General features: G+C 41.1%; 1 protein-coding gene across 5 annotated transcripts in view; it reads right to left on the bottom strand.

Moving 5' to 3' along the window:
* epb41l5 (erythrocyte membrane protein band 4.1 like 5) overlaps window positions 1-13082 on the bottom strand; it is a 38949-nt gene extending 25867 nt beyond the window's left edge. For all 5 annotated transcript variants that reach the window (XM_086145300.1, XM_086145298.1, XM_086145301.1 and 2 more), the window contains exons 1-7: window positions 12887-13082; window positions 10999-11211; window positions 2380-2484; window positions 1369-1411; window positions 1045-1123; window positions 855-899; window positions 93-145 (exon numbers count right to left, since the gene is read on the bottom strand). In XM_086145300.1, coding sequence (XP_086001426.1) covers window positions 93-145; window positions 855-899; window positions 1045-1123; window positions 1369-1411; window positions 2380-2484; window positions 10999-11178 — 505 coding nt within the window. In that variant the 5' untranslated portion in view covers window positions 11179-11211; window positions 12887-13082. The remainder of the gene's footprint in view (window positions 1-92; window positions 146-854; window positions 900-1044; window positions 1124-1368; window positions 1412-2379; window positions 2485-10998; window positions 11212-12886) is intronic.
* Window positions 13083-13748: the final 666 nt, after the last annotated feature.

Below are 13748 nucleotides of genomic sequence, written 5' to 3' on the forward strand. Positions count from 1 at the left end.
TGAAAAGGAGGGCGAACCCCCCCCCCCCGGGACAGCTGTTACAGGTGTGAGGCTTGTTTCTCAAACACGGCGGGGTACCTTCATGGGCTTACCCTGGAGTGAGAAGGCAGCCAATTCCACTGCAGTTTCAAATGGACATTCCAGCCTGAAATGGCAGTAAGAGTGAGACACGAGACTAAGACTAAATGAAATGAATGTAAGAGCACACTGTTATCCGCTTAGAGCATATGACATGAGATGAAAACAAGGGCAGGAGACAACAAAATACACTGAATATTGTATAACGGCACTATTTTCTTTGTTTTTTTTACTGTCAAACTGTATTGCATGATTTTAATTCCAGACCCATTCATGGATCATTATTTCAAAACTTTTCTCCCGGGAAAATAAAAAGAGAAAGTGTCAAATCTAAAAATGAAAAAATATCCCTTTGAATAAAAAATTTGAAAGACATTAGCTGAAAACCGCATCCCCAGCCATCATCTGAGATGAATTGTGTTTATCTTGATGTTTAATCAAGGTCAGAACAGTGGGGTTGCTGCCCATCTTTCGTCGTGAGCTGAAAACGTACCTCTTCACCAAGCACAACCCTACTAATCACACTTACTCCCCAACCTCCCCGCAAAAAAAAAAAAAAAAAAAAAAATTAAATGACTGTATGTATGTATGTATGTATATGGTTCTGAGATGGCTATTTGGTTGAGTGGTCACTTCTGACTTCCGACTACTGGTACTTTGGATCTTAGGTGACTGAATTGCACTTCCTGTAAGTCCCTTTGGATAAAAGCGTCTGCCAAATGACTGTAATGTAATATAATCGTTGATTGTAGTTTTCATTTAAAAAAGCACCTTACTTTCCACTGAGGATGTCCTGCTTCAACTGTAACACGAAAAGGTATCTGAAAGAAACATGGTATCATTCAAACTCTTGCTGGAAATGTGCTTATACCACGCTCACTGTACCAGACACAGTAAGCCCATCCCCTCCAAATCCTGAGACATCACATCCAGAACATACTGTCATGACAGAACGTCTCAGCTGACCTGGTGAGTTCCTCGTGGAGGTTGTTTGGTTCTGAAGAGTAGAACTTGACTCTCATGTGAAGGCAGTAAGGCGGGCCAACTGAAACACATTCAAACGTTGCGATCATGTACATAACAACCTGGATCAAAACAAGCAGCTGATCAGCCTCAAGTTAACCCCCACCACTCAGAAACCCATATGAAGGTGGAGTTAAAATACTTCACTACGCTAAAAAAAAAGTGTATCATGTGTTTTAAGATTCAATACAGGCAAGTTGTGTGTATGTGTGTGTGTGTGTGTGTGTGTGGAGAGAAGCAAACCACCTTGGGCCTCTGCATACTTACTCTTAACTTGCTTTTTGATACTTTTTGTCACGTCGAGCCAGTGCTAGAACGAGATGGAGGTCAAACAATTACTGCCGTGACCCTTCAACACAAACTAATATTTCGGTTTCTGTCAGGTTTGAAAGTACTGTTTAAGCGCACAAACAGTCAGCATTCGCTCCTGTGACTCTTCTGAGAAGTTTGGGCTCTGAGAGGCATGAACAATGTCAGACTCTAGGGTGGTGTTTGTGATGGAGAGCCAGCGAGGGAGAGAGATAACAGAGGAACTCTCCTCTCCCCCACATTCCTTGCTCTCTCTCTCTCTCTTGCTCGCTCTGTGTGTCTCACTCTCCCCCACCCTTTAGACTCTCCACCTCCACATCTTTGCTCCCACCCCTTCGCCCTGCTTTCATGGCCTTCACAGAGCATTAGTGAAGAACAGGGTCACTGGCGCAGCAGTGACTTAAAGCAGAGTGTGACTCTTAGAGCCGACAAAAGTCCAGAGCCGATCCTTTTAGTCCATTCACTGAACGGGAAAAGTCCCTTCCCTCACCCTTGAGACCAAGGTATGAGAGCCCTGGAGATACTGCTGTCAGGCTGCAGGAATTTCCCGAGGCACCATATCTTGGAGAATGCCAGCATTTGATACAATTTATAAGTGTGGGTAAAAACCTAAAAAAAATGACTAAAAAGAGAGTACATGACACTATCTAAATAAATAAAGGATACAGATTTCCCACTCCTTTGTCTGGATAATTTTCCAGGACATTTTTGCCAACAATCGGGTCGGTGTGGCAGACAGAGCTGGCACTCGCACCGCGGTCCTCTCCGAGCCAGAGGCCTCAATTAGTTCTGCAGCTATTGATCATTTTTATGAACTGGTTATTGTTATTCCAAAGAATCATGGAATTATTTTGACAAAATACACAAGCCTGACCTGCGATAATTTATTAAAATGATTAATGTTTTTAAATTACATTTATTGATCAGAGCTGAAACAAACTGTCGGGCGTACAGCGGCACCACTCTTACCGGGACTTGTGCAGAGTCCATGAAGCGAAGTCCGAAGTAGTCCTTCTCTACGATGTCCAGATGGTACATAATCTGGTCAAACAGCTCCTCACCTTTGGCTTTTTTCTGAAACACGGATGTCCCCAAACCGGCATTAAGGAACAAATTGAAAATGACATATTTGTCACAAAAATATATGAAAATTCAATGCGAATGTCTGATGTATTTTTGTGTTTATACAAGTCAAAAGATTTGGGATGTAAAGATTAACTGCAGATATGAGATGCAGATCATCAACCAAACCCTGGAACACCTGCCAAAGACCAGATTTCCAATTATATTCCAACATTAAGTGAAATTCCTTGACATTTTTTGCACTTCCAAAAATTCCAAAAGCTCCTAAAAAAAGAAGCGGCCAAGAGAACTCGTAGACCCCCATTCCCCTCCCCGCCCATTTTGATTCAGTGGGCATGTGACGAAAGAGCCGGGAGGACATTCTCAAGATGAGAGCAGCCAGTGGAGAGTCCCCGAGGTCTGTAACCCATTCAGACAGTTTTTCAAAGCTGGAAACGATTGACTGAAGACAGGCATAATCATAAAAATATCAAAATGGTTTTTAAAAAACATTGAAAATATTCACATTAAGTAAGCGAAGACTAGGGCGTATATAAATCAGTAAATAAAATTTGGTAATTCATTCTTTTGAATCTTAGGAGTTTACTGGAGTTGCAGCGAGCTCCCATTATCTCGATCGTTAAACAGAAGTTGGTAATCTTAAGGTGGTAATGAGTGCTGTTTTAGATTAGTCTTTTCCTAGTCTTGGGCTTATGAATAATCAAACATGTTCGATGTTATTCCAGGTCTCTCAGTCTTTTGAGTAATGTAACACAATCAAGAACCAATAGATTACCGGAAACAGCAAACTTGAGAGACAAACAATTCCCAAAGCAGTAGTAGCGGCAAAGAGGGTATTTGTGGGTGATATGGATGAACAGGAACGGCAAAGGACGTCCCATTCAATATGAACCATCCAGAAAGCGGACGGTGGAGCTGCGAGCAGAACAGCCCTGCTTGTACGATGTAAAAAAAGACATGGGCATTTTATGGCCCATGGTCCATTTTGCTTTTCTATCAGGCCCGCCAAACTATTTTCATAGAAAAATGTCTTAATAAGTATTTTCAATCAATATTGAATTTAGAAACTCCTTATTTTTTCTTTTTGTTTAATTTTGTATGGATGATTACATACAAAATAATGTCCATGATTTTTAAGTTGAAATAAAATGCCAAAAAATTGAAATATTTATATTGTAGTTTTCATTTTGTTCAATTTACATGATGCCTAGTTGGCCCGCGCATAAAAATTAAATAGGAAACGTGGCCCACCAGCCAAAATAATTGCCCACCCCTGATGTAAACTCTGACGTATCACGACTGAGTGGAGAAGAAAATGAAATGGACTGAAATAGCTGAAGCTCTGCAAATACCTGGTGAAAATATGGTGGGAAAAAAATGCTGAAAGAATCTAGTTGTAGTCTTGAAAAAAGTGATCCTGTAAGACTCACAATCTTTGTAAAATCTCAGTCTGAGACTGGGCTGCGATTAAAAACTCAAAAACTTGTCTATAGATGTGACATGATAGTTCTCCCTGACTCTTTTCACAAATCTTTTGAATGTCATCTGATGTATGGGTAGTATAAGACCACTTGAAGATCAGCATGTTTGCGTTTTAACTGTCATAAATGTTTAGCTGGAAACAGAAGGCAAGCGGAGTGATTTACTGCGGCAGAGCTGATAGAGGTGCTGACTGATTATCCACGATGGCCAATAATCAGCTTAGACATGCATCATTTATCATATCGTCCAGCTTTACATCTGTTGGCTGGCGGTGAGAAAAACAACCCTCTGAGATCCAGAACTGAGGGAGTGTCCCTGTACATTTGTCCCGCTGGTTGTTTGAATAAACATGCTTTCAATGCAACAATTAAATAAACCCGCATTACCTAACCCTCTTTTAATTGGGTACATTTGGAACATACAAATGTTGGCTTCACCTGTGATCAATCTTCAAAATCTTCATTAACTTGAGAAAAAAATCCAGCAGTCCTTGTTTTCAGTCAACGTGCTCTCGTGTATCTACTAACATTTGTCTACAGATATTGGAAAACATTCAATACTGAGATTAATGGCTGTTGATCTCTCCAACAAGGCTGTACCAGTTACTGCCTGTCCTCTGCCCCACACACACACACACACACGTCTTCCAAACCCCATTTTAAGGCACAGCCACAGAGTTGCCATGGTATTGGGGGGGGTTAAGTAACCAAGACGCCCAGCAGCTGAGGGAAGTGGACTAGCTGCATCCATTCCCAATTTGTCATCTCAGCTTTATGGTTTTCAATGTCAAAAAGCAATAGTATATACATAATTGTATATTATGATACATATTTTGTTACAATACATATCTCTCTAGAATATAATATAATCCACAGACAAAATGACTGTTCTAGATAACTTTTCTTACCCTATAAAAAGGACAAGAAAAGTGTCAGGCTTGCAGACATTTTGAAAACTCACAAACATCATTGCAACGTTTTGTCACATCCAGACAGACTAGCCTTCGAAAATGACATGGAGCCAGTACTCGCTTGTCCTAATATTTTTCTAAAAAACAGTGATCAAATTTAAAGCAGTGTTACTCTGACAGTATGTGCATGAATGATACAATTTCACATAATGCAGAACTTTGATAGAAATACTTTTGTGTTTTAGATCCACTTTGTCTACAGTTTGACAAGGCCAATAATGGCCTTGATAGGGGAAAAAGGAAGCAAAATTTATCAAGTTAATAACTTCAAATACTTAAAATCCCAAAAATAAATTAACGTTAATGAAGGTACTACTTGAATATGAATGAGATAAAATGTTAAAAGATAAGGTGAACACTGCATTCAGTAGCTTTTCTTTAATACTCAAATACAAGAGTAGTTGAGCTGGGTGAAAAACTATCTGTAGAACTACGCGTCTGTCATTTCCTGTAACAGACTCATTCCTTTTCCTCTCATGCCTTCAACCCTTAGGTGTCCTTCAAAATGTGAATCATGGTGAAGTGAAGGTTACATGGCTACATGAAGTACAAAGATTTATGGGGTAAACATTTTACACAATAGTATGATTTCTTTTTAAAGAACTAACTTGAGAAGAAAAATCACTGGTTAAAAAGGTTGACACGCACACGCACGCACGTACGCGCGCACACTTGCAACCCCAAGAGAGCTCCTGGGGGGCTGAAGAGGGGGGGCGAGGGGGCCAGCCCTATGCTGGATGGCATAGCTGACCAGGCATACTGCACCCCTACAGTACCCTGGAAGAGGGAGCACAAAGGGCTCATTGTGTGTGTGTGTTTGTGTGTGTGTGGGCATGTGTGCAATGCTTTGTTATCATGCCTGCAGTATTGTTCGGCTGTTTACAGTCTCCCTGCCCGCGAGCATGCAGAGCTGTCTCAGCCTCAGTCAGGATGTTTGAGTTACAATTCTGCCATGAGGCTGATGGCCTCGTCGCCCGTGATTCACATTTGCCTTTAATCAAAGTGTCCGATTGAAGACAGACACAACGCATGTGCACAACAGCGCCACAGCAAGGAATATCCACAGGGTTCTAATAGTGTAGTTGGATGAATAAAGCTGATGTGGAAGCCAGGGCTGGGGAGAATTCAAAAATAAATATACTAGGGTATCTGCTCAGGGTGGAAAAACACATCAAGTACACAAAAGTAGTCCAGTGTGTGTGCCCGGTTGAACTCGCATTCCAAAGTGTCACACACGCACACAGTATGTAATATCTATCTTTCAAAATGTGCATTGATCCTTATTTTCCGACACAGTCCACAAAAAGCTTTTGTGAACTGAACTGAAATCTTGCATTTTACTTCTTGCACATTTCTTGCCACATTTCTTGCAAGACAATGTGACAATTTCATAGGTGGCTGCTCACCTCGGTTGCAATTAGCATATTATATTGTGTATCCCCAGTAAAGCACATTATTTCGAGGGTAAAATAAAAGGTGTGGGGTGACAGCAGTCTAGTGGAAGGAATGCGAGCTGTGCTGCTTGGTGAAGTCATGTTCACCCAGATCATTGGTCATATGTGCTACTGAATACAAGTATCCAAGGAGACACCTTTTGGAGGCCTTACATAGCGGTGACACATCCACTAAGCTGAAAAGCCAGAAAAGCATTTACATTATTCAGGCCCATTCAGATTATACACTTATTTACGGCCACTGGGAAACGCTGGAAGCAAAGGCTGCACCATTTAACGAGAGCTTCAAGACTCTTCTGTCAGGTCGAGGTGACAAGTAATCGGATGAGCCTGGAGGTAGGGAAGGGATTCTAAATGGGAATGTAAAAACTGCGTCACACATTACATTCAGGGTGCACTGTTCCACACTTTATACATCCTCGAATGTATAAAGAAAGCGGTTGACAGGAACGAGCACCCGGCACCAATGCAAACTTTCACTGTGACCAGACATGGATGATGTCAGTGTGACCTTGGCCAAGGGATGCAGAGTGGTGTGAAAAGACTTTCAATGAAAAGTGGCAGCCATGAAGGGGTTCGTGACACTCAGATGATCTTATTTCTTCTGTCCCACAACATCCGAAAGGTCCAGGAGAGCCCGTGATGAGAGTTAGAATCAGATGTAAGAAGCAGACCTCGGAGAACACACAAGTGAAACCATATTGCTGCATGATGTACAACTGGATCTAGGTCCTCTCCTACGTGACATTTACACTTACCTTCATTCAGTAACTCACTCAATTTAACAAGAGACATGAATTCATATGTTCTGTTAAATTATACAGCTTCATTAATGTACATGTGCCAAATTATTAACTGTGCATGATTTCACCGACCGGATTGTAGTAAATGGAGCAGATCCTCACAGGCAACTTGAGGAAAACTAAAATACAGAGCCTCTTGTGCTGTCCCATCATTGTGTCCACAGTGACATTATTCCACATATCTGCAAAAGGGAATTCCAATTTATGCGCATTTCTTTTCTGTACGAAGGGAAGTTGGTCCCTGGATCATTTCTAACTTTGTCTCTACCCATGCAACCAAACTCCTGATCGGACTTTAGCTTGTTACTGCAGGATGTCACACTGTGTTGAGTGACACCTTCACCCATATAAAGGGAGGGATTTGTTAAAAAATATTTGCAACTTGTTATCACTTCTTTTGGCCTCTCCCTAATTAGGGCTCACCTCAGCGGATCATCAGTTTCTATCTTGCCTCATCCCCTGCATCGTCCTGTCACTCCCGCGAACTGTATGTCCTCCTTCACCACATCCACATTAACGCATTCTGACTAATATTGAAAAATGTCAAAATTTGCAGAGGAAATTAGCACTTCGAATGGCTCATCAAGTTGGAAATTCATTTTCAAATATCAGCAGATCAATTTCCACCCCAGGTGATTCAAAATGTGAATTAATAATAATAATGTATACTTTATTAATCCCTCATGTGGAAATTCGTTCTCTGCAATGAACCCATCATGGATGAACCATGAGCAGAAGGCTGCTGTCCATCAGCGCAGGGGGAGCAGTTTGGGGTTCACTGTCTTGATCAACAACACTACAACACACAAGGAGGAGCAGTTCCAGTTCAGTTCCAAAGACAATTGGGCCATGCCGCCCCTAATTATGTAACTTTAAGAAGAAAGCCTTCTTCGACCTTACAGGTAAGGGTGAGGGACTAAGAAGCAGTGTACAGCTACCAAGGAGAACCGCATGTAGGTTACGGTTCATTAGTTCAGTTTGCTAAATTTGTCTCCAAAACACATCTGATTTAAAATGCACAAAATAGGGCATTCAGCAATACATTGCCATTTTATGCATGGTTAAAATATTCAACGCTTAAAAATAGTATGGAAGTGCAACAGGGAAAAAAATAAGTGAATGTACTCGAGCAAAACAATAGTGAATATAAAGTGCACTGTCAAACACGTATAAGAAAGGGAGAGGGAGCAAGAAGCTGAAAAGATTTACCACCATTGAAACACTGAACTGGAACTGCAGATCCATCTAGGATTAGAGATAGATAATATTCAACAAAGCAATAAATTTCATTATTTAGAGCCAATACTCAGTGAATATCCAGCAGCCTACTTACTACCTACTTCCTGAGTGGGGACGAACACAGACATCAGTCACCTTTGAAACTTTCTGCAGTAAATTATCAGCGAGGGTTCACTGAGGAAGGAAATACAAGGGCACCCGACAGACCATTGCTGTGATAAATGTTTGCAGTGAAACGAGCGCAGTGATGTTGGTGAAGGTTAGGGGCGCAAAGAAAAGAATTTAGGGTACGTATCACATTGAAGTCTGTCTTATTGTGAATATTCAAATGAAAATTTTAAATTCTGACTATAGGGTCAAAGCATCAGTTTGACGAGAAATAATGCACGTCTCATGCACCCCTGAGAATAAGAGAGTATACTCTGTTCAGCATCTTGTCCGAGTTATTCGTGCCAGATGTCCGGGTTACTAGATAAGATCGAGTCAACAGGAGCCCTGGATACAGGAACAGACTCACAGGAATGCCCCGGGTTTGATTCATGGAATACCAACAAAATTAAACTGTAAGAACAAGGGAGAAAGTACAAAAACAGATCCAAGAGATTCATGCCTTGGGCTTCAAAATGCCCCTGGAGCACAGACCAAGGAATAGAGGGTGTTAGAGGGATGAAAGGAGGAGGAATGCTGCTCAGAGTCTGCTGGGTGATAAGTCCCGTGTGTCATGTGACTCAGTCATGTGGTTAGGCATGTTCCCCAGAGAGGATCAGGGAATTACAGGTGATCAGCAGTGACATCTTTCACACACACACACACACACACACACACACACACACACACACACACACACACACACACACACACACACACACACACACACACACACACACACACACACACACACACACACACACGGAGTGCAGCCTTCATTTTCTCTGTTCATAGACAGAAAGTGATGTTTTGCAGCACTATCTATGTTTACCACACTAATGCAACCTGTTAGCGTTCTATAACAATTCAATCAGTGGAAGGCAAAAACTTGAAGCTGGGTTGTCATCTTGGAATAAAAATGTATTTTAAATATCACATAGCACATTTTAATCGCCCTTTCAAACATCGGAGTACACATTCAACTACATGCTAAGCAGCACACAGGTACCAGGAGGTCATGGCAGGCAGCCAATATACAGCCGAAGAGGGCATTACACTCCTCCTGGGAATAAAGCAGCTGTCAGGAAACGGTCTGAATTTTGGTGAAAAAGGCACCTCAACAGCAAGAATACATGGCACATGCAAACATCCCCACTACCAGATAAAATTCTACGGTACCGGGCAATGTCTACAGGAGTACCAACAACATACAAGGCGTTGGAGTCCGGTTGAGGGCAAAGTAAAACTAATACAGAGCTGAAATACAAGTCTAAAAAAGAAAAGTCATACGGTTCTGGTTCTAAAGACTCAGAGCTGAATAATAGGAGAGCCATGACTGGCACATATGAAAAAAGTCATTTGAAATACTCCTAATGGCAACAAACTCACATCCGGTTACTGACCCAGCTTATGCTCAACAATGAACAGAATAAAGCTTATTTTTGACCATAAAAGCATGAATGTGTGGGTAAGTAAAGAGTGCCAGGGTCCTGAAGTGAACCATGTGACGGTTGCAGTGATGTTTACGAATGTGTGAAAGTCATCGGTACAAATCACGGCATCACCCAATAATGGACGATCATGATTCGTTGAAACGCCGCCAAATGGTTCGTGTATGTATATGTGATGTTTAAATTCTCAAACTCCTCCAATGTGATCCTCTATGGTTATACTCACTGTGGTATAATAGCCGTGTTTGTGTGCTAGTGTTCTCACTTTTTAATTTATTTTGTGCAAGTACAATAACAGTCACATTTCTCTGTAAATAACCTGTACACTATTCATGAAGATCTTCTTGTTTTAAATACCAGATTGGGCATGTCGTCATGGTAACAGACCACCTTTTTTGCTTAAAAATGGTGGGATGAAATACTTCAACTGAAAAAAGTGATTGGAATTCTTTCATACAATCATAAGTCAGTGAAGCAAACACAAGGTCAAAGAGCCTATTCAAATTGGTTCTTCGCTATCAACAAATAGTAAAAACCAAGACACTTCTGTAGCACAAAACAGTACAACTGACAACTAACTGTGACTTGTTCTTATGATACATCTAGGAGCAACCATGTTATTTTGGACACTTTTCAAAACTTGCCGGTGAAAACCACATGTTTTATTCATTTTTGAATTTGTAAAAAATTCTACCCGGATCAGAAGAGCATCAAGTAAACAATATGTGATTCTAACTTGACATATACTGAGTGTAGAAAAAGCCCCCAGCCTGGGTCACCTGATGCAAAAGTTATCGAATACTTCAATATATATTTCCAACAGGCGTCTTACTCTCACAAAGATATAACAGACCATGTAAAGGTGTTCTGGAAGTCAATCCACATCATTCTGGCAACCACCGATCACTCTCACTCCAGCTCCACGACCAACAGAAACAAACCATGAGGGCGACTCTTACCGGCAGATCAACGCTGACGTCTGTTCCGTCCAACAAGGACACTCGGCACGTGATGATAGACTTTGCATCCCCAGCGGCGGGGATGTGCGTCGTAGCCCGCTGGGCCTCCCGTAACCGGGCTTTCTCTGCATGTTTCCGGATGGAGCGCCGCCCCAGCGTCCTGCGCAGGAAGCTCAGCATGATGAGGGCGAGGGGGATGTTACACTAGCATACCTAGGGGTGGACACAAAAATATGTTAAAGATAATAGCTTTCTTTACATCCTTATACCATCGTATGAGATGAAACATCACGGAGGAAGACAAGACAAGATATCCATGTCCTGTTTGCAAACTTTTATGACAGGACATTGAGATTTCTTTACTCTCGGTTTCCTTCTATAAAAGGTCATGTGATGCAATAAATAGCACAACACATAAAAACCATGATGCACTTTACCAGTGAACAACCGAAATATTACAAAGACCATTTTGATGACTATTGTTCCATAAACTTTTACATCCCCAACCTAAATAAATTCAAGTAGGGGTACTAAGATTATGGCTTTAAAATACTCAGCTGGCAGGAATTAAAAGTAGTACGTAACAGTAAGTGCCAAATGTAGAAAAAGTGTTTTATTACTCATTAAATTAACTGTTTTGAATTTGTATAGCATACTGATTTTTTTTGTACTATTACTAAATAACTGTGAGGATTTAAAATTGTACTTTTGGCAGAGGAGGTACTTTAAGATACTTTTCCTAATTGGAATAGTAATTAACTCCAATGTACATTGTATACGCTATACTTCTTACATTACAATCACAGTGCATTATTAAATATAGTATTTAATTAAATTAATGAGCAACAAACTATAAAATACAAATTTACCTTTTGTCACCATGGGGGAAGGACGTTTAAATGACAACGACATAAAGTGAAGATAAAGAACAGCACCCCGAAGGATACATAAAGAAGGGGCAAATAGAAATATAGAAGTACAGGTACATTGACTCCATAAGGGGCAGGTGTCTGAACACATATTGGTGTCATTTAGTCATTCATGTACCTAGAAAGCGAAAAGAGAGATAACAATTATTTAAAAGTCAAAAATAAACTAATTAATTGACCTAATTTGATTATGTAAGCGATGGTCCGTAAGCAGCGCCAGCTTCGCCCACCAGCCCAACCGTATTCTCTGCGTTTGTTTCTTTTTATTTTTTTTTATAGAAAACGAGGTAAGTTTTACTGCAATGTATTTATGAAAACCAAAGTTGAGAAAACGAGAATACGTGATAAATAATTAGCTTTTCAAAACACTTACAGGGGCATCCACGGGGAATAATTTGACATTAATTTGCAGGTCAGTTAGCTTAGCTTTAAACGCCAAAACAAGTAGGAAAAACTACAAACAGCGCTTGCTAGCTAAACTAAGCTAACGACTTTCTCGGCTGGATATACGTGAACACCGGCTCGCTCGCGTTGATTGTGATTTTTTTCAATTCATGAATAACAAGGCTCGCCGTTCGGAAACAACGCCGGCGTTGTATTTCGCTGCGAGATATATATGTTTATATACAACAAAAAGCTTTAGATAGTCTTACAAAGTCGTGTGAAAGGGTATCTACTGGAAATAAGCATTTTAATCCCGAGCCTCACTTGTACACAGTTTCGGGCCTGAAAGTACCTGGCGACCGCAACAGGTGTGCGTTCGATTTTGACATCGCGGGCTAATCGTTAGCAATGATTCCACTTCGGGTCCATTTGGACTCCGACCGCATGAGAGATCCCCGTACCTCAAAACAAACGCACCCCGAGCTCCCAACGCTTGGGAACCGACATACACTTGCTCGGCGACCGGAGGGACACCCAGTGGTTTTAGCGGAGGTCCGGATGGAGAGTGGACTTACGCGAAATACCTCCTCCTCCTCCGCAGAGTTCACCGCAAAACCACGTCCGACTGCATCGCATATGTTTAAGCGGCAACCCGGCGTGTTTCCGTGGTCCGCTAGCCTGCGCTTCTTCCCATCGGATGCTTCAACCTCGCGGCTCCGTGCGGCCACTTTTCTCCCAGTCGGGTCCCCCCGGAAAAAAAAGAAAAAAAAGTGGGAGGCAAATCTGTTTCCCCGGAAGTGACGTCACGACAAGCCCTTCACCCTTCACAAAACCGTGATTACCATGTTTAAAGTGACAAAGTTTGTTTTTATTTTTCCATTCTTTTTTTTCCTGGCCGTTTATACTTAACTTTTTCTCCTTGTTAATTCAAAAATGTAACCGCTTTACATTTGTTTCTTTAATGCTGGATTGTACTTCGAGGGCCTTACCAGATATGACTCACTGGTTAATAATAAAAATGTTCACAATAAAACATAATTCCACTGCAGTAAAATAATAACCGTAAAAACCAACCGCCTTTTAAATTAAGTTTAATGTTACTAAGGGTGCACTTTGCATAATAATTTTCATTTGACAGAAGCCCCCTCTTCTGGGGGGTTTGGGGAGTTGTGTGGAAAGTGCTAAAAGACAGCCAGGAGGCTTGTAAAAAATATATTGATATTATCTTTAGGATGAAATTATAAAAAAAAAAAATGTTACCGCAGAGTAGTTTCAATGTCGAACACACAAAATCCCATCCAGGTTTAAAAACTCAGAGACACGCAAAACCCCTCTGCAAACAATGCGTCCGGACGCCGACTCAGATCCACATTATGGTTTTGTTATCCCAAAAAATATCAGGGTGAAAGGAAGCAGAAGCACAAAAAATGTTTCTTT

The sequence above is a fragment of the Fistularia commersonii genome, chromosome 4, assembly GCF_037954325.1.
Source record: "Fistularia commersonii isolate RoL2024-O1a breed Wild chromosome 4, RoL_Fcom_v1.0, whole genome shotgun sequence".
In the NCBI taxonomy this organism is placed as follows: Eukaryota; Metazoa; Chordata; class Actinopteri; order Syngnathiformes; family Fistulariidae; genus Fistularia; species Fistularia commersonii.